This window comes from Carex rostrata, chromosome 2, assembly GCF_964058835.1.
Source record: "Carex rostrata chromosome 2, lpCarRost1.2, whole genome shotgun sequence".
NCBI lineage: Eukaryota > Viridiplantae > Streptophyta > Magnoliopsida > Poales > Cyperaceae > Carex > Carex rostrata.
In genome coordinates, this window is record NC_135919.1 from 10,978,419 (window position 1) to 11,000,799 (window position 22,381).

General features: G+C 31.9%; 1 protein-coding gene across 2 annotated transcripts; it reads left to right on the forward strand.

The window, feature by feature from the left end:
• Positions 1–15,251: 15,251 nt before the first annotated feature.
• On the forward strand, positions 15,252–22,362 carry LTA3 (Dihydrolipoamide acetyltransferase, long form protein). 2 transcript variants are annotated; one of them, XM_078324446.1, is made up of 25 exons: positions 15,252–15,339; positions 15,495–15,564; positions 16,173–16,226; positions 16,345–16,393; positions 16,503–16,536; positions 16,628–16,677; positions 17,904–17,948; positions 18,073–18,146; positions 18,244–18,313; positions 18,418–18,532; positions 18,614–18,663; positions 18,797–18,841; positions 18,935–19,008; positions 19,117–19,186; positions 19,285–19,671; positions 20,112–20,172; positions 20,281–20,325; positions 20,442–20,525; positions 20,739–20,815; positions 20,903–20,965; positions 21,196–21,266; positions 21,343–21,403; positions 21,510–21,570; positions 21,668–21,748; positions 21,995–22,362. In XM_078324446.1, exons 2-25 carry the CDS (start codon positions 15,536–15,538, stop codon positions 22,051–22,053), a joined length of 1,809 nt encoding a protein of 602 aa, XP_078180572.1. In that variant the 5' UTR covers positions 15,252–15,339; positions 15,495–15,535; the 3' UTR covers positions 22,054–22,362. The 2 variants fall into 2 exon arrangements, with proteins under 2 accessions (XP_078180572.1, XP_078180581.1); XM_078324455.1 differs by having other exon boundaries at positions 15,253–15,335.
• The last annotated feature ends 19 nt before the right edge of the window (positions 22,363–22,381 follow it).

Genomic DNA, 22,381 nt, shown 5'->3' on the forward strand with positions numbered 1-22,381 from the left:
TTACTGATACGATGAAATTTCACTTCCTCTTTCTCGTGTAGAGGTAGAATGATGGTCACTCGATTGCTCCAAATCTTTGCCTAACTCTTCTTACACCGCAAATGTGAACTTCTACTCGTTTTTTTTTTCTCTTTTTGCTGCAACAAATTTAAAAACAAAAGAAAACAGAAATCACAAATTAGAAATTAAATCAAACAAAAGAAAGCTAGAAACTTTCGAGTCAAGACTCCCCAGCGGAGTCGCCAGCTGTAGCTACCGTGCTACGAAACCAACGCTCGACTCAACCTTTTAAATATGATTTAAATTTTATTCGGAGTCGCCACCCGTAATGCAACGGGAAATACACAATCTAATTTATTTTATGCCCATGGATAAGCTAGGTTCGTGTCTTGGTTATGAATGTGGAAGGTGTTAGGCACCACACTCACCCGATCAATTGGTCTCTACTAATTCTAGCTTTCAAAAATTTATTTCAACGATAATGTATATTACAAAATGAGATAAGCAAGCTTGAAAAACAACAATAAAAAGAAGGAAGAAAGAAGAAAAAAACAGAAATAAAGCAACTAAGAGAGAATCAAAAAAATTTCAAGCCACAATGGTCTTCATTCTCGTTATTAGCACGTCATGATAATTTCTTCGATGGCTTGGATGGATGGTTTTAGTACTTTGAGAACTTGGTTAATGGAATAACAGAACAAGGATGTCACTCATGATTTTTGAGGGTCATTATGTTAGGGTTTCATGAAGACATTTGTGGAAAAACTGTTTTTCTTCCTTGCTGTTTTTTTTTCTGTGGGCTGAATTATGGACGTTTTGCTCTCTTTTTGTGTTTTGGATGCTCTAACCAACCATGAAGATGAAGTGAAGATGTAAAGGGCTATTTATAGGTGGAGTTGGAAGTCATTTGAAGCTTAAAATCATGCTTAATCTGCTGCAAGAAGCCATGCCCCACAGCTGATCCTGTTTTGAACAGATTTGACTAGAATTAGAAAAAGGCTGTGAAAACACTGAAATATAATGATTATAATGCAGGAGCAAAATCCAAACAATGTATACAGGTACTTAGCTGGTTTTTCTTAATTTTAATGGCCATTTTACACACTTTAATCACGTTTTTTACCAAGAACAAGTGGAAAGTACAGCAGCTGGAATCCTGCTGTTCATTTCAGAGATTTGTACTTATTTTAGGTGATTTTCAAGAAGATAAAAAGCTGAAAAGTTGCTGCAAAGATATGACCATACTATATATTTTTAATATACATAAATTTGCTAATTATATTGTCCTTAATATCATTTTTCCACTGCTCAATTTGGTGCTGGAATTTTGCTGCTGCTGAATTTTTTTCCTTTGCTGGTTTTTTTTTCTTTTCTTATGTATGGAATAAAATCAGAAAATTGTTCTTGAGATTTGCAAATAGAGGTAGATAATTTAGGATTTTATTATTTGAGATCTCATCTAGATAATTTTTATATAAAGTAAGAAGTTTGTTTTGGTCTTAAGTTGGATGATTACAAGCTGATATTCATTGTACTGATATATACTTGAGATGTTTGGAGTGGATCATCTAGCTTGCAGTAGCAGGGGTATCCAAAGGATACCCACAAAGTTGATTGGCATACTTTTAAAACGTTACACGAGTTCAAATAAATATAAACCACCTACTTTAGCAAGTTTTTATTACACGTATGGTTTCCATTATATTTAACTAGTATGTTATGTATAGGTTCGTTGATAATGGCACAAAGCTAAAATAACACAAATAACTAAGCACTAAATGAGCACCATATATATTTTATATGCTTCAATACGATGTTTGTCATGATTTACTAAGAATAGTGGATCCCCAGCTTCTTTCACTCGAAAATCATTTTGTTTAAACGAAAAGAGAGATGTTTTATGCTAATAAATATGAGTACATTAATTTATTAATTTTTCTAAGATGCAGAAAAAAATTCAAGCACACACTGACGGGAACACAAAAAAAATTCAGACGCGAGTCGACACCGGTTTGAAAAGAAATTAGATGCAAGAATCTTGTTGTAGTTTTTTCCTTTCTTCTTTTTTTTTAATTATTATTGATTATAAAATAACTAACATGCTGAATTTTAGAGGAAAATATCTCAGATACTACAAGAATTAATAGCATATCCTTGCTAATTAAATTGTCACGATACCTGATTCAAAGTAGCAAATTATGAGGTAATCGAAGTACATATCTAGGATAAAATAAGGTTGCACCTTTGATTATAGATAAACAGGAATAACAGATTTGAGTCTCACATGCACATATATATATTTATGATGATATCATATATATTTAGGTGTTGTGATTTGCAACAAATTGGCCAGTACGTAGCTTTTATCTTCTAAGAATTCTCCATAAAAGCCAACAAATATATTCCTTTTTAAGATTAACTTAATTAATATCTAAGAACAATGTCATGTGGAATAGGCAAAAATCTTGCTGATATGTCAAGTATAAGTTGGTCTTTTGATTTGAAATGACATAAGGAGCTAGAATATAGCTGAAAAGGGATGTACAAGTTGTTCTTTGGCTGGTTTGTCCACTTGCAAATGTGATTTTAGTATATATTTTAGGGAGCATCTAGCTATCCCCCCGTAACAATCCCCTATTTCATCCCCCAGTCATTAACTACTTCAATAACTACTAACTACCTAGGGGGACCACTTACTATTTGGGGACCACATAATATTTGAAATATTTTACAACTGGCACGCGCAAGTATTCATTTATAATGTATCAAGTATTCATCTATAACACATCAAGTATTCATGCCTAATATATCAAGTATTTTAAAAAAAAACTGGACACGTTTTTAGAGGTGGGATTTTTTTTTCTTCGTTCAATCTAATCAATATTTCTGACGATCGGTGAGGAATTTTGCAAATCTAAAACCACAAATGTTTTTGACATAATTTTATCTTTAAAATGAGATCCATGATGATATACTTTCGAGTTGTCCGTTGTATAAGTATTCATCCTTATCGAGAAAGTATTCATTCTCGTCGTGCAAGTGCTAATATAGAAACTGGACACATCAGTCATCCATCTTTTACACGTTTTTAGAGGTGATTTTTTTTTCTCCGTTCAATATAACCAATATTTCTGACAATCTATGAGGAATTTTGCAAATCTAAAACCACGAACGTTTTATACACAATTTTATCTTTCAAATGAGATCCATGATGACATACTTTCGAGTTGTCCGTTACATAAGTATTCATCCCTTATTGAGAAAGTATTCATCCTCGTCGTGCAAGTGAAAATTTAAAAACTGAACACATCACTCATCCATCTTTTACACGTTTTTAGAGATGATTTTTTTTCTCCGTTCAATCTAACCAATATTTCTGACGATCTGTGAGGAATTTTGCAAATCTAAAACCACAAACGTTTTCTATACAATTTTATCTTTCAAATGAGATCCATGATGACATACTTTTGAATTGTCCGTTGCACAAATATTCATCTCTTATCGAGAAAGTATTCACCCTCGTCGTGCAAGTGCAAATGTAAAAAATATTCATCATCGTCATTAATGTTTTCTACATAATTTTATCTTTCAAATGAGATCCACGATGACATACTTTCGAGGTGTTCGATGTACAAGTATTCATCACTAAGATATCAAGTATTCATTTATACATATTGAAGTATTCATTCTAAGACATAAAGTATTTATTCGTATACCTCTATTTTTTTCAAAACAAAACTATTGAAGTAATGATAACAGTATTATAAAAAAAACAAATTTAATAGAAAGTATTCACACTCGTACATTGATGTGTGAATATTTATATTGTAAAGTATTTTATTTCAACATATTGTTAGGTAAATATATTTTGTTACAAATTTCTTTTAAAAATTGATGATATTAATGTGTAATATGAAAAATATTCATACATATACGTTGAAGTATTCATTCCTAAGATATGAAGTATTCATAAATACACGTTGAAAAATTCATTTCTAAGATATGAAGTATTCATAACTAAAATATCAAGTATTCATACCTCTATTTCTTTCAATTTTTTCTGTCATTTCTTAGTGAAACCTAATTCATCATTAATGAAGCTTTGTTCTTTGAAAATAACTCGCTACTTGAAGCTTTAGTCTTTGCTAGACGAACAGTACAACCTTCGATCAAACAAGTATATCAAGTATTCATCTCAAACAAATCAAGTATTCATATCAAACAAATCAAATATTTACATTGCACAAATTAAACATGTACATCTAATACAACATAAAGTATATTTTGTCTTATGCCTATTATATCAGGTATTCATTCAAAACTATCAAGTATTCACACCTCAAAAATAAAATATGTACACCTTATAAAACAGAAATACACTAATTTTGAATTCTAAAAAATACATGAACAATCCATAATATAGTGAACAAACCATTGAATAGAGTTAACAACTATTCTATATCATAACATAACCTGACAAAAAAATTGACTTTCAGTTAAGAACCTTCTCTCAGACATTTTATCAAACAGGTGGTGTGCAAGGTGCTCATCTCATATTGTCCTTCATGAAGCTCAGGACCATGCGATTTAGGGACTCTGTGCAGTCTACGTCAGCCCTTGCTCCACCCCCACCTGAGTTGTCAGAGTCCCTGTCAACATCAGCCCTAGTTGGTGCTACCGTGACGGTGGTTCTCGGCACAAAGAAGCGAAGCAAAGAAGGCCGAAGTTGTAACATTCTGTCACGTCAATTTTTTTTTCATTATCATAAAATATCTCGAGAGAACATAACGACTATTATAAGTATCTATATATATAATACTTCATCACGACTAGGTACATGTAATAATCTGCCACGTCAATTTTATTATTGTTGTTATTATTATCATCATCATCATCATCATTATTATTATTATTATTATTATTATTATTGTTGTTGTTGTTGTTGTTGCTGCTGCTGTTATTATATATTGTATATTGTTTTATTTTATCAATAAAAATCTAGGAACAAATAATATTCATACTTTATATATAATCAAGTATAAGATACAAATGATATGGAATGCAATACATACATTCTAAAATATTAGAATGATAACATAAAGATCTACAATTTTATATTATATCGTTTTACATTATTCTAAGGCCTAATATGCAAATATTGTATCAAGTAGAATCATCATGTGATGAAATACTCAAAAGAATAATATCGGATATACAACGAATATTATAACCATAACATCTAGCTCTAATTTGAGTAAATTAAAAATATATGTATAGAAAGCTTCTTAGAAAGCATATTTATACTTTATGCTTCCTCATATTTGAACGTAAATTTAATATATATGCATAATAAAAGACATATAAAATAATTACGATCTTAAATTATCTTTCCTTAAATTTTGTTCTTTCTTCCTACATTCCCTACTCATTTTTTATTTATTTACTGAATAGTATTTCACTTTATGTAGCATTTAGTCATAGTTAAGAGAGGAATGTTGCAACGCCTCGTAAATTGAGAAATAATATAGGCACGACTCAATCTGAATTTAGTCACAGTTAGTAAAAATAATTACAAATTTAATATTTGAATTTTGAGGACAAAATTCTTTTTAAGAGGGAAATGATGTAATACTCCGTCACGTTGAATATATATATATATATATATATATATTTTTATTAATCAATGAACTTAGGAACGAACAATATTGAACGCAATAAATAAATACTAATTTAATCATATATTTTCCGAAATTGTCTATGCAATATTAATCGTGTTTAAATATTTAATTCATGTAATAAATCCTACAATTATGTTCTGATAATTTATTAGAAGTTAATATGGTACGTACATTAATGATTTCTACGTGCAATTTTTATCGAAAAGGTAAATAATAAAGAGACCTAGAACTTTTATATTTTGAGATTTCTTAAAATATGAATGTATAAGTTCTACATTATATGTATAGGAATCAAATAAACTCACCAATAAAAAGTCTAATATATATAGATATAGAATTATACGTTAATATATAAAGAAATATTGCCATATATATATATATATATATATATATATATATATATATATAGACCATGAGAGATATTGGACTCGGAAACACGTTGATGTAATAAATCAAGAATGATAACTTGATGGATTGTCATTTGATATAATCTAGCTATGAATATATGGAAGGCCCTTCTCAAAATGCTCAAATTTACATTTCAAATGAAGAATAAAAACATACCACAAATTGCTCCTTAAATTCCACTAACTTCCATAATTCCTCTGAATGAATCTAGCCAATTAAACAACCAGAAGGACCATGTAAAGTTTCTTATAAATATACCATACAGAGAGAATGTTGCCCATTAGAATACCCAGCGCCTCTATTTCTTTTTAAACAAAAATGAATAAAGATTGCGGCAGCCACATTTAACCAAGGCAGCAGCCCGCCGCTACTCCGGCAGCCACCGCAGCGATGTGCTTCGATCGTCATGCGTTGCCCTATTGAACACCACCCACAACTGTCATCCTATTTTATGTGTGTTCGAACTTCTGAGGTAACTCACAATACCGCTAATTAATTAGATTCAATTCAAGCATTAAATTAGTGGAGTTAATTCGATCATCACAAAAATAATGAAATAGATAAATAGTAATTAATAATTACGAATAAATCGTAGTTTATTACATCTGTACAATTCTTTTCTCTTTCTTTATATTATGTTCTTCTTTGTTGTTCATTTAATAATTCAAATACTGTATGGCCATAGATTTTGTATTCAATCTTTATTAAAAATAAATTTATTTCATTATCTAACGAAATAGAGTTCGGCCATGCATATATTTTATTTCCTTATGATTCTTTTAATAAAAAAATTGTGGAATTTATTTCCATTAAATTTTAAATTTCTGTTCTATTATTATTAATAGTAAGTTTGGCTAGCAAATAATATATAGTTAGTAAGAGGCTTAATGAAATTGTTTTTATATATACTTATCTATATATTATGACAAAGTTCAGATCTTCATATCTTTAAATCTTAGAATTACGTTTCGACACAGAAACAAATATATGCTAGAGTAACTTTATTTTTCATAAATTATAATGGGTAAGAGGATATATGTTTCCTTCATTGTAGAAATGCTTGCTATACCTTGCAAAAATTTCGGATTCGATCCTTTCCTTTAATTGATGTTTCTTGATTTTAATTCTAATAGATAAAAGGCTTATATTTCATTTGTTTATACATTTAGTGATTTATTTTGATTGGTGTCAGATCGATACAATTATTATTTTTGTTATTATATTTCTTTTTTCTGGAGGATCAAAGTTTCGAAAATAATTTATTAAATATTCCCTAAATCAAACTTCTTGGGTTCTTATTTAAATTATTTGTCTAGACTTAATTAATAGTACTATAATATAAAGGATTAAACTAGTTAAAGTTTAGAAGTTAGATCTAATAATCTGTGAATATAATTGTAAATAATATTAAATAACTTTAGAAAATATGGATGACAAGTACTGTCATCAAACCATATTAATTAGAAGTAATATTTACATGACTTAGGTTCGGGTTTCAAAGTACTGAAAGAAAAGAAGACCAATTAGGAATCTTCTACGGCAACAGGTGCGGATTTCCTAGACTTTATAAAATTATTTTACTTTTCTATTGTCATTCAATTGTTTATTATTATTGCATTAGTTGGATTTATGCATGTTGTTGTCGAACCATTCGTATGACTTGAGTAGACACAAATAATTTGCATGAAATGATATGATTCATATATTGACCAATGGACTTGCATGAATAGGATGTGTTGAGCATGGCATAAACTGTGCGATTGAATAAATGTGTTTTTGAAAAAGAACGAATATGGTAATTGAACAGGGGCCAATATGCTTGCATATTGGGATGTATACATTGGGTTTAGTTTCGACTGGACCCCTCGTTAACGTGACTGTAGGCGAAAGCGGTCTTGTCACGGATGTGATTGTAGGCTGACGCGGTCCCTTCACGGACGTGATCGTAGGCGCAAGCGGTCCTTTCACGGACGTGATTGAAGGCGGAAGCGGTCCTATCACGCCAAGACCTAGCGGCATATGAATTCACCGTCTAGTGAGGCAAACGAACAAGATTAACGGATTTTTATTTAAATAAATGAAAGTAGTAAGTAATGATAGAACATGCATTGCATTAAAAGAAGCATTCGCATTTTATTTTCTTATCATATTTGTGAATGTAAGTAAAGGTTTTATAAGCTCTGGGCTGGAACTAAATCCCGCACTGAGAGAAGGTTCGATCTCTCACCCGTTCCACTTTTATGTGGGTTCCAGGTAATGAAGAGGAAGGATTCGAGCAAGGACAAGAGTGAGACTATGCGGAAAGACCCATAATTAATAATTGCCACATGTTGTTTAGTTTTTATATTTCTTTTTCATGATTCAATAATTGATACATTGAGCAGGCATGGCAGTGCTTGTGCTACTAGCCATGTCTGCCATGATCGTTTGTTAAACTCAGTTGTTTATGAAATAAATGTGGCTTTATTTATATTGTTATTGATAATGTATGTGATGTGCACACGCTTTACGTATTAATACGTGGCGGGTTGTCTCGGGGTGTGACAACTAAGTTTTGTAATTATTTTTACTAACTGTGACTAAATTCAGATTGAGTCGTGCCTATATTATTTCTCAATTTACGAGGCGTTGCAATATTCCTCTCTTAACTATGACTAAATGCTACATAAAGTGAAATACTATTCAGTAAATAAATAAAAAATGAGTAGGGAATGTAGGAAGAAAGAACAAAATTTAAGGAAAGATAATTTAAGATCGTAATTATTTTATATGTCTTTTATTATGCATATATATTAACTTTACGTTCAAATATGAGGAAGCATAAAGTATAAATATGCTTTCTAAGAAGCTTTCTATACATATATTTTTAATTTACTCAAATTAGAGCTAGATGTTATGGTTATAATATTCGTTGTATATCCGATATTATTCTTTTGAGTATTTCATCACATGATGATTCTACTTGATACAATATTTGCATATTAGGCCTTAGAATAATGTAAAACGATATAATATAAAATTGTAGATCTTTATGTTATCATTCTAATATTTTAGAATGTATGTATTGCATTCCATATCATTTGTATCTTATACTTGATTATATATAAAGTATGAATATTATTTGTTCCTAGATTTTTATTGATAAAATAAAACAATATACAATATATAATAACATCAACAACAACAACAACAATAATAATAATAATAATAATAATAATAATGATGATGATGATGATAATAATAACAACAATAATAAAATTGACGTGGCAGATTATTACATGTACCTAGTCGTGATGAAGTATTATATATATAGATACTTATAATAGTCGTTATGTTCTCTCGAGATATTTTATGATAATGAAAAAAAAATTGACGTGACAGAATGTTACATCCTCCCCCCCTTAAAAAGAATTTTGTCCGCAAAATTCATAAAAAGAAGAATTTATAAATATTCACTACACTTCCGCTGCGCCACTCTGATAAAATTACTATATTATTTCGAAATAATTTGAATGAAATATTGACAACAAATTCAATGAGATTGGTATTAAATGATATTAACGAAAGTAGTATGAAAACAAATTAGATGAAATTAATTCATTCGAAATATACAGTCGTACGTAGTTGTTGTAATGAAAAAAAAAACGATGTTACATTCTCTTTCTTCTTCTTTTTTTTTTTTTTTTTTTTAAGAATATTGAGGAAGTGTACTAATGTATAAAAAAGATATTACTTTAATAAAACTTTCGATATGTAAAATTCTAATTAATCGGTATTGGGCCTCATGAAGATAAAATAAATAGAAAAAATATCTTTGCTGACTAATAGCAATGTTGGAAATTATTTATTTCCCTTATTATATTTAGTAATCTAGATAGATTAATTAGATTAAATATATTCCTTACATGATTGATAGATTAAAGACTATTTAAATTTCTTTGCTTTAATATTAGTAGATTAATGATTTCTTAAAATAAATAAATAAAATGAATAAAATACATACTAAGTCGAAATTTAGTGGAACTATATTTAGACATCAATTTCAGAATTTCCAAATTTTAATAATTATTCCAATTCGGAATTACGATTGTTGGATAAAAACAAAATAATAATAATAATAATTAAATTTCTGATAGAAATTGTTGACGTTAAAAATTCTAAAGACAAGATCTTAACACTTATTTCTAAGTGAACTAAATTATATAAAGTCTCAACGAGATTATGTATTTATTGTATTATTTGGATTCTAAAGGTAAGACCTTAACACGCACTCACTTAGCGGGAAATTATTGATATTGTATGTGCTGGCTCTGATACCAACTTAGTTGTCACACCCCGAGACAACCCGCCACGTATTAATACGTAAATCGTGTGCACATCACATACATTATCAATAACAATATAAATAAAGCCACATTTATTTCATAAACAACTGAGTTTAACAAACGATCATGGCAGACATGGCTAGTAGCACAAGCACTGCCATGCCTGCTCAATGTATCAAAAATTGAATCACTGTTATTTATATTTACAAGGTTATTTTTTTAAAGAAAAATCGTTGGTCTTTTAGTAAAATATTTTATTTGTGTTGATGAAAATATAAAGAGATAATTAGAATAAGAATTTGATTTGCTAATATCTGAATTCTAATTATTTGGAGATAAACTAATACTTTTTATTTCCTTTCTTTCATTATTTAATTGAAGAATTATAAATTAATTTGCTTAGATGAACAAACTATAGTAAATATTAATTGTTACAATTATTTATTTACTATTTTTTGCGGGTGATTAAATAGGAATGCAATCTCGGACATTTAATTGTCTATGTCGTCTCCTCTTTATTACATATTTTGATTAAATATATAATTAGACAGTAAATAAAAAAAAGGAAATAAAAGTGGAAACGACGCCTTGTAAAAGGCGGTTATGCATGGTAACTTTTCTATTTCCTCTGTCGGTTCATATTTCGTTCTCTATAAATTGAAACCTCCTCTGTTTTAATTGACATCGCTCCATTTATTTTCATTTATTCAGCCTCTTACTAATTTCCCTGCATTATCATCTCTGTTCAAGATTATAATAACCGCCTCCTCAATTATTTAATTCTTTCTCATTTCACCATGTTTTTTGTGGCAAACTCATCAGCAGTTTATCAAACTATTCGACTAGGTATGATTTGTATCTATCTCCTATTTGTGCTTACTGACAAATAATAATTTAATAATTCATTTTAAAATGAATACACATCTTATATTGATTATTATTCGATTGTATATTTGATTCGAGTTCTGAATTCTGACTACGTCGCAGTGATTCTGAGTTGTCATTGCAATCCGATTTGAAATTCTGAATATCTCACTATCAGGTAACCGGACTTCTCTATAACTGTGTTTTTCGTTTTGTATGGTTGATTTGAATATTGGAATTGCATATTGAATTGTGATGGCATATTTAACGAGATAGCGGGTCTGAGGTTGGAATTTGATATGTGATTGTAGCCTCTCATTGTTGGATGGATTTCCCAGTGGGTTGGCGGCCTTCCAATGTTGGATGGATTTCCCATTGGATTGGCGGATTAAAGGAATTGTGTTATGAGAATGTGAGAATTGCCTGTGACAGGGATTACATGTGTGTGAATATGATGTGACTTGTTTTACGGATAACCTAGACCGACGTGTTATTGCTGGTTAAATATGCGTGCATAATTTGATGTGAATTTGTGTGGATTAATCCGGCCTATTTGAATTGTTGTTAAATTAAGCCTATTATAGAGAAGCGCGTCGTTAAATAACCGGTTACTGAGCTTTGTAGCTGACTCCGTTTTGTTGTTTTGTTTTCATTTCTGTTGGCGACGTAGGTTGACGGGCCAAGGAAGGGTGTGAAGATGCTTATATAATCACGCTCCGGATGGTAAAAATCTGGGGTGTGACAGAAGTCTAACAGAATCAATACTAGCCGCTGATCCTCGACAATCCTCCAGCGATCCTCCGACGACGACGAACGACAAGCTCCAGGGAAGATGGATCCGGTGGGAGAGGACGTGGAGATTTTCGAGATGGTAAGATTTCTAGTGGTCGGGTCGGTAGACAGCGTGTATGGAGGCGTAGAAGGGAAGAAGATGAAGCACGCAACAATTTGGGATGTCACCAGATCTATGGAGATGGTGGAGGTGCTCTCATGGAGGTGGAGGTAGGTTGACTAATTGAAAATGGTTGAAGAAAGAAAAAGATTAGTTTGTAGGGACTACAAATTAGTTGAAACTGATAATTACAGTTAGAAAATTGATCTACTTTGACGGGGGATAGATGGGGGATGGTAAGCCGGGGGATATTATAATTATCCTATATTTTATAAGCACAACTTGCCATATAATAACTAAATCCATTCATGAGACTTCTTTAAATTTGTCTAGCTTTAAGACATGGTATAATCATGCATGAAGCTTCATGAAATATATTTTTCTGAATTTTTGTGACATCATAAAATATATTTGCTAATTCTAGAACACTAAAAAATGACTTGTACGTTGAATATTAAGAAGTTTCAATATGGAAATAATAATATGTCTTTAATATTGTAATATCTTCCCAACTAAAGCGTGAATTCTAAGAGCTTGCATATTTATAAAATTATTCTGGTGGTTCAAAATTTTTTACTGAAAATAATATTGATAGGATCAAACTATGCATATTCTTTTTGAAAGATGTATATGTGATTAAAATCCAATATAGCTAGATATCAAGAAGAACTGCAATCCAGCATATAGTTTTATATGGCTATCATAATTAAAACATGGTTCGTGTAACACATTGATGGTATGACTATTTCCTTTGAAACTCAGCTGCCTAAGGTTGAGTTGAGTTCAATCATCATCCTAACCATCAATTGTATTTCATGTTGCACCTGCTATAGGAAAGAATCCAACGATGAGTGCATCAGTCTTCCATTCTTTTATAAGTTATCATATTGTTTATTTATTTATATATGTATATTTTTAAGTAAGACTTTGGATTTGACTTATCACTACCGATAGGTCCTACATTTGCCGAATAGTAATCCTTATAATTATCTATGCAGGGTGTACTGGAGAAAAGAACAAATTTTAGTCATAAGGCTTCATCTGAAAAATGCAATTCTAATAAGTTATTGGATGTTGGTGTTGGATGGCACCATCCATAATTTAAATTAAAGATATTACCATAATTTAATTCGCGTCTTAATAGAATAACATGTTAAAACCAGTATTTTGTTGTATATTGAAAATTTGACATTCTTCTTTAATCAGGGCTAAATTAGCCACTTTAAAACAACTGGTTTTTGTCATATTTCTAGATTTTATCTTAATTTTGCAAGGTAATATATCTGAGAAGTATATCTTTTCTCGTCATATGTTTGGATTTTATTTTAATTTTGTGAGATTATACTAATAAAATTTATTTCAAAACCGTAGATAAATGAATGACTAATGTCATTAATAAGTCGACAAAAATAAGTACCCATGAATATGATACCGTCAGTAATAATAATTTTTTTTTATCGTGGATATAATTATATAATATTCTCGTGCTGCATTAATTTTCACCTTATAGTGCACATATATATTCAACTCAAAAAATAGACAATAAATGACACTAACCAAAAAAAAATCAATTACACAGCATACCTCTTTTGCAGATACCTCGAGATTGTATTCTTCATTCGTCATTAATTTCACTACTCAGAGTTTGATGTAAGCATATATTTTTTCCAAGACTACACAATTTGGGGTGTCTACAGATATGTATACCTTCGTAGTTGAGTTCCCCAATCATTCCCGCGTCAGCTTTCCTCTAACAAAAATAGTTGACCTCATATATATAAATACTTCAATGTATAAATATAAATACTTTTAATACTTAGATATTAATACTTTCAGTGTCATATGTAAAAAATGCTTGCAAGTATAGGTATAAATACTTGTACGGTGAGGTATAAATACTTGCGCGACGATGAGTCTGAAAGTACGTCATCATGGATCTCATTTGAAAGAAAAAATCACGTAAATATTAATAATATGGAAAAAATTAAAATTGTGGAGATTTTGCAGTCCCTGCAGGAAGTTATCTTTCTGCATTTAATTTTCGGTGGTCCCCCGCGGGTACAGTGCGAGTACAGTGATGTAGGTATTATTATCGTCGCGCTACAGTATCCACACAATAAATAATTGTTTACCTCATAGATATAAATACTTCCGTGCATAGATATTAATATTTTAGGAAAAAAATTCGAATTGTGAAGTTTTTGCGATTCCCACTAAAAGTTATTTTTTTACATTTAATTTTTAGTGGTCCTCCTGCGGGTACTGTTATCAGCTTCCAAAAAAATAATAATAAAGTTATAAAAATATAAAAATATGATCTACAAACATATTTTAATATAGATATAATGGTGAGCGGTTAATTAACCGTTAAAACTTTAAAAAGTGAAATCTATGATAAAACATAAAAAACATGAGGTATTTTAATCCTTCAATTCAATAGGCATCAAACTTTTTTTAATTCATTGAAAACTCATTACACTCTATACGGGATAAGACAAAAAACATGAGGTATTTTAACCCTTCAATTCCATAGGCATCAAATTTATTTTGATTCATTGAAAACTCGTTAGACTCTATGCGAGACTCCAAACTTTAATATGCACCCGTCAGTTGGAAGCGTATGCTGTGCGGTTTTAATCTGATCTGTTCGTTTCGGATTGGACGGACCAGATTAGATTTTGCACGAATTGAAAAAAATCAAAATTTGCAAAAACTTTTAATCGGGTCCGTCCGATCCGAAACGAACAGACCAGATTAAAAGCTCTACACAGCTCCGCACAGGATACGCTTCCCCCATCAGTTTGGGGAGTTCGGATCTTCTATAGTAACTCAATTTTTGAGTTTTAATCCGAACTATCAGATTCGAATTAGATCGTCAGATTAAAAAAGTCTCGTGCATTATACCTTGGATCAGATTGGTTCGGATTTGAATCGGAGGTCCGGATCTAAACTAAAAAATTGGGTTATTTGGGGCCTTGGGGGTTCAGGTTGGTACTTGGTAATAGTATAATGGTAACCGGTCAGCTTCTCTTGACCGGGTTCACAAGAGAGATATTCGGATCCGATAATATCCGAATCGACGAATTGTTCATTCTTTTTTCCAGTATAACTCTTCTACCTTCTCTTCTCCTCCCCCGCTCCGATCGCCCGTTGAATCGCCTTGCATTTGTTGGTAGCTCCACCTTCCAGACCTCGTCTCTCTCTCTCTCTCTCTCTCTCTCGAGATACAATTGATCTACCTAATTTTATCATTTGGAATTTCCTTGTTTGCTTTCTTTTAATGCGATTTGTCTTGGAAGCTAAAACAAGCTATTGCTGAACTGTAAGGAGGCTTTGGATTTTGACGAGACGGAGTGAATTGAAGTACTATGGCGAATATACGATCTCTTCTCCTCGGGTGAATCCCTGTGCTCTTGTCAAATTATGTTCTTTGTTTGTTTGTGGTGTGATCCATTTTAAACCTGGATTTATGAACTTTTTTAAAATAGCCACTGAATACATCCAGCGTGATTATCTAAGTATTTGAGGAGTGGTAACTCACGCAGATTTTCAGAGCTTTCGATGGTAGTTCTGTCTCTAGTTGATTCAGTGGGACTTCTGTTCAAACCAAAAATACTAAATTGAAAAATATATGCTTATCTGAACAAAGAATTGCAATAGTTTATGAGCAAGTAGCCTCTCTCTTTAAGTATTGCATTTGTAACTCCAATCTGAGGGGTAAACTTTCATTTGTCAATAGAAGATTCAACAGCATGGTACTTTTGGTACAAACACTCTCGGTATAATTCATTGAAGAAAACTGAAAGGACAAAGGAAATTGCACAAAGTTGAAGGCCAGTCAGATTATCTGTAAAACTTGATTTAAATTTATGATGAATTTTGGACAAGAAAAATGAGACAACACCATGGCACCATATTGTGTCTCTTATAGTTTAAATATCATGATTCAGACTTTATTGCAGCATCTCGCACTTACTTATTCCTATATAAATCTGCAACATGTAGGCTGTCTCGTGGAAGGAATTCATTGATTGGTATTAGTAGATGCACTACCATCAGGCATGCTTCTATCTTAATTTCCATTTTATCTCACCAATGTTAGTTGCTCCAGGCCACCAACATACTATATACAAAGAGCTGACATTTTGAAATTTGATTTTTGTTTTCCATGGGACAGACCTTTAGCATCTGTCACTGTAAATGGACCGGACCTATCAGCATACAAGGTAAGTGAAAGAGTTTGGTTTGTTCCAAAAAAAAAAAATAGTAATATTTTTTTTTTCATGTCCTAATCATTTTTTCTTAGTTGGATCTGATTAAATTTTTCTAATGCAGTTTTTTCTTCAAAGTCGTTGTTTTTCATCTACTGGTAATTTAGCTCTTTTTAAATATTCTTCTTAATATTACAATGTGTTGTTTTCTTAAAAAAATAAGACCAATGAAAATATGCAATTTTCCAGGTCTCCCTCCACACATGGTTCTTGGGATGCCAGCTCTCTCTCCAACTATGGTGGGTAACTTTTAGTCTCTCTCTCTCTCTTTCCCTCTCTTTGAGGAAAGAACTTTTAGTTCTCTCTTAGAAACATCCTACTTTTAAGGATGGCATAGTGTACATTTTGACGAGGATGAATTAAAAGCCTACAATTTAGTGCTGCATCATGCCCCAATCATGCTAAGGTGTTAATAACCAAAATCGAAATCCCAAAATGAGAAGTCTGTATTGTTGATCTTTGTCTATTTCATGAGCAACATATATAGAGTTCTTTATGTACAAGATCAATAGTAATAAATTAGGCACTAAGAACATGACCCAAACAGTTTCACGAGCATGTCGCTCACATGGGTATCTATGTTAAAGAGGATTGTCAGATTTAGTGGGAGTTTGTATTTTATGTATCATGTTTTATGTTTTATATGATATACTTTTACAAATATCATGCAGTTAACTTTTATATGATATTATGTTATTTGTATGTATCATGTAGTTATTCAGTTAATTATTCACTCCGAATTTGTCATTGACCTCAAAATCAAATTAAGATAAAGTGATCAAATTGGGGATAGGCATGTGGATCACACTGCATGTAATTCCCAAACTACACATCCCCTTCATGATTCATGTTATTCAGTTATGTTTACACGGTGATTTATGTTGGTTTAGGTTCGTTTCATGAGACAAATATTACATGCCCAAATCACACTTAGGCATTAATCATTCAAAATAGAAATTAATAAACAATCAAGTTTAAGTTCATATTCTACAAAATCAAGAGGCCACCAAAATAATTGTTACTGTTGTAATTCGGTGTATTCCTTAGACCCCTTACCTTTGTACCGTTCATAACTTGTTAGGGCTAATATGCCTAGGTTAAGGGCTTTTGACTTATGTGATTAGATGTTTCGGTCCAGGTTAACAAGCATTGGTATTTTAAGTCACATAAGTGTATATTCTATTAGCAATATATTTTGAGAAGTCGATTGTACAATTCTTTGCTATAAAGTGAGTGAACGGAAATCACAGGAGCCTAATTGAACAAAACAAAAAATTTCAGTGGCCTAAGTGAATGTAATGCGGAAGTCGAGGCCTAATTTTGACTTCTTCTATTAAATATCAGCAACCATACTGGAATGTGTGAAAAACATGACAAATAATTTATATTTTAGCTAAAAGAAATGCAATTGCATTTTCTGATGGGATTCTAAAGAAGCTAACTTGGCTGTCTGTGATATGAACAGAATCAAGGTAACATTGCTAAGTGGAAAAAGAAAGAAGGGGATCAGGTGAGGAGCACTAATTCTATTATAAGTCCCAACATTTAGATATGTTATGTACTTTTGATTCTCCTATTTAATTTTATTTAATCTATATGTTTGTTTTTTTATTACTGTTTGAATTGCTTTGTAGATAGCAGTTGGTGATGTGTTATGTGAAATCGAAACAGACAAGGCTACGCTTGAGTTTGAAAGCCAAGAAGAAGGGTATTGTTGTTTATTTTTTTCCTAGTTTTTTTTTTTTTGCACAGGTTGCAATACATATTCCACAAATTAAATTTGCCTTTTTTTTCCTCATGTGTAGTTATTTGGCAAAGATATTAGTGCCAGAAGGTTCAAAGGATGTGCTTGTTGGACAACCCATTGCTATAACAGTACAAATGACCTTTTTGTCCTTATATTTGATTCTTTTAAAAAAAAAAAATTAACCGTCCTTTTTTTTTCTCATTGTCTTAATTTCTTAATGCTATTTCTGAAGGTTGAAGATTTAGAGGATATTAAAAATATCCCAGCCGAGATACCCAAAGTAACTGAGTCAAAGCCAGAAACTGCTTCAAAGGAAACGACACAAGAGGCTGTGAAAGCATTTACTGGTAAGTTACCTCCATTGTGATATAATAATGTTTCTCATGACACCATTTCTGAAGGAAATCTAAATAACATGCAATTGTCAGATCTCCCTCCACACATCGTACTAGGCATGCCAGCGCTTTCTCCAACTATGGTATGTAAAAGGATTTTGAAATTGTGAAAAAATATATAATAATAATCATCTTATTTAGTTTAGAAGGCGTACCTGTGATGAGCTGTGTTCTTACTTCATACTATAAGCTAACTTGGCCTATGTCTGCTATCAGAATCAAGGCAACATTGCAACATGGAGAAAGAAAGAGGGGGATAAGGTTGGGCATACATTTTCTTGCTATTGGAAAATTAGAAATTACAAAATTGTTTAGAGTTAGTATTTATTTTTATTAGTATTCCTCTATTTTCAGATAGATGTCGGTGATGTGCTTTGTGAAATTGAAACAGACAAAGCAACACTGGAGTTTGAATGTCTTGAAGAGGGGTAATACTGTTATAGTTTCACGATTTCTTGTTTTAACACCGGTCTTAATAAAATGTCAAGTAAATATACTCTTCTGCTCTCTCTTATGAATTTTTTTTTTCATCACAGTTTTTTGGCCAAGATATTGGCACCAGAAGGTTCTAAGGACATTCTTGTTGGACAACCTATTGCTATTATGGTACAAATTAACCTTGTAATATTCTCAAATAATTTTAGTCCCTCCCTGGAACTTTATTTATATGTATTGTTTAACTTTTATATTATTCCTGTTTGAAGGTTGAAGATCCAGAGGATATTGGAAAGATCCCTGCTGATATAGCACAAGAAACCAAGGCAAAGCCTAAGACCACAACAAAGGAAACGACCCAGAGTCAAAAAGAGGCTAACAAAGAGACTGATGAAGGAACAAAATTCACTAGGGTAAGCCCAGCAGCCAAGCTGCTCATAAAAGAGCATGGCTTGGAAGAGTCATTGCTTAAAGCCTCGGGCCCACGTGGCACTCTCTTGAAGGGTGATGTGTTAGCTGCAGTAAAATCTGGATCTTTTGTTAAAAAATCTGACCGTTCTGAAGAAAAAGTGGCAGTCAAAAAAGAAAGTCCAGTGCAAACTAGCAAGGATAAACTAAATACTTATGAAGATCTACCTAACAGCCAGATCCGCAAGGTAGGGTTTTCTGTGACTAATTGATGTACAGATCTTGGCTGGTTTGCAAATTATTTTTAGACATTTTTAAAGTTGGGTCTACAAGGGTTAATATGGGGGATTAACCTGACATGTAATGGTAAAATATTTACTGAGTTCGGACTAAATACTAACATTGCACATCTTGGATATCACTGAGCCTAATCTGAGAGAACCTGAAGCTTAATTTTTTTTGTGCTATAATTTTATTGAATTTCAATTTCTATACCCTAATTGTCCAACAAACACATTGTAAATATTATTTCTTCATTTTAGTTAATTAATAGTAGGTAATTAATTGCTTACTGGTAAAAAGAAAAAGAAAAAAAGGAATCTCTCAATCCTATTGTCTCATAATAAGTTATTGTATCACATTTTAGGCTATAACTGATGTACCATTTTTTTATATTTTTTTTGCAAAGATCATCGCAAAGCGCTTGATAGAATCAAAGCAAACCACCCCACATCTCTATTTGTCTAAAGGTATGTGCTTGGATATGTCACAAGCTAATATAAAAGATGACATTTAGACTTTCAGTGTGTTTTAGTTATATGGCAACTGAAATATCAAATTAATTGTTGTGATGCCAGATGTCATCTTGGATCCACTCCTTGCTTTCAGAAAGGAACTTAAAGGTGTAATATATGTTCATTCCCTTACTTTTTTTTTTTTAATTTTTAATCAATGGTGGTGTTGCAGTGCATGTTTTAATTCATGGAGGTTTACTGTTGTTATGACTTAATACATGCAGAGCAGCACAATATGAAAGTTTCTGTAAATGATATCATCATAAAAGCTGTTGCCCTTGCATTGAGAAAAGTGCCCGAAGCAAATGGTATGCTCTCTCTCTCTCTCTGGAGAATAAATCAGAGGTTGCTTTATGTATTGAATCATAAAATTAGAATTACATCCTATAGTTTGTCTACCATCTCCTAGTGACATTTCAATCTATGAGCTAATGGTATGCTCTCCTCTCTCCTTTCTCTACTGAACTCTTCCTCTTTTTCCCTTTTGGGACAATTTCTAATCCCCCTTGATAATTGCATAGCTTACTGGAACGAAGAAAAGGGAGAGACTAGCCCGTGTGATGCTGTTGATATATCCATAGCTGTTGCTACCGAGAAGGTGCAGAAATCTAGATTTTATCTTTGTTTACTAATTTGATTTGAATTTTTTTTTTTGCTTTGTTAATGCTTATTTTTTTTTTAAAAGGGATTGATGACTCCTATCATCCGCAATGCCGACCAGAAATCTTTATCGGCAATATCATCAGAGGTACAAAACTATGCTTCTAGTTATTTACGCACGTATACCGTTGCTATACATAGAACTAGTTTTCCCCCTCTTAATCTGTTATTAGACATCTGGATGGCATACCCTCCAACATTACCAATAATGTTCTTCCCTTAACTACAGTTTATTTCAATCCAAGTTTATTAGATTTTTGTTGAGCATGTCAGAACTGCACAAGGAATTGCATTTTTCTTGCACTGAAACTTGTACAGGTAAAGGAGCTAGCTGAGAAGGCACGGGCTGGGAAACTTGCCCCAGATCAATTTCAAGGCGGCACTTTCAGGTGACTTGATGCTATTTCTGAATTTCATTTTATTATGCCCAGTTGATTTCTTATTGAGAGCCTTGATATCATGCAGCATCTCAAATCTTGGGATGTATCCTGTGGACCACTTTTGTGCTATCATCAACCCTCCTCAGGTTCCTGTTCTACTGTTTATTTACTTTTACTTAGTTTCCAATTGTATTAATTATTCAAGTTATTTTACCGGCTTACCATCAATTATTTCCAAATTTCACCATGCAGGCAGGCATACTTGCTGTAGGGAGAGGTAATACTATTGTTGAGCCTGTGATCGGCAGTGATGGTATGTATCTGCACTATTTTAACTATATCCTTAGTTTTGCTAATTTGTTAGTTATGCATTGATTAATTATTTAACTCATTTTTTTTCTACCATCCAGGAGTTGAGCGGCCTGTTGCTGTTTCAAAGATGAAGTTGACCTTATCTGCTGACCACCGCGTCTTTGATGGACAGACATCAGGTAAGCTATAAAAATTTAATTCAAGAAAACACTGATACAGATTTCTTTATTACATTTGCTTTGGCAGCCTGCTGGGCTCTAGTATTAAAACTTTATACGTGAGATAAGTACCTCGTGAAACCAAAAATTCTCATCTTAATCACCTGATTAAGGAGACAATAGACATGAGACCAGTAGGTCTGATTTATGGCAAAAGAAGTTGCAAGGTTTGAAAATTATAGTTGACAACATTTCTCTTGATCACAGGTAAGTTTCTGACTGAGCTGGCATCAAACTTCTCCGACATGCGAAGGATGCTGTTGTGAGATATTACAAAGGTGCTTCTTTGTAGGACCAACTGCGACATTTTTTATTTTCTTTTGCACAATCAAAATTTTGAGGGACTGATTGTTAATTGAGGTGATTCATGTAGCCATAATAAAGTTTGTATCTAATACGGTGTCCCCCAGGAGATGCCAAGGAAACTGTGAGGCGAGGTTTCTCCTCCAAGGATTATTGTTTACCTTGTATTTTTTGCCCCTTTTTCAATTTTTTTTTTGCCTGTCAATAATTTAACATTGTATCCGGATCATTGATTCATGCGTTTGAACAGTAAATGTTTTTCTTAACAAAAATTGGTATTGAATACCGTTT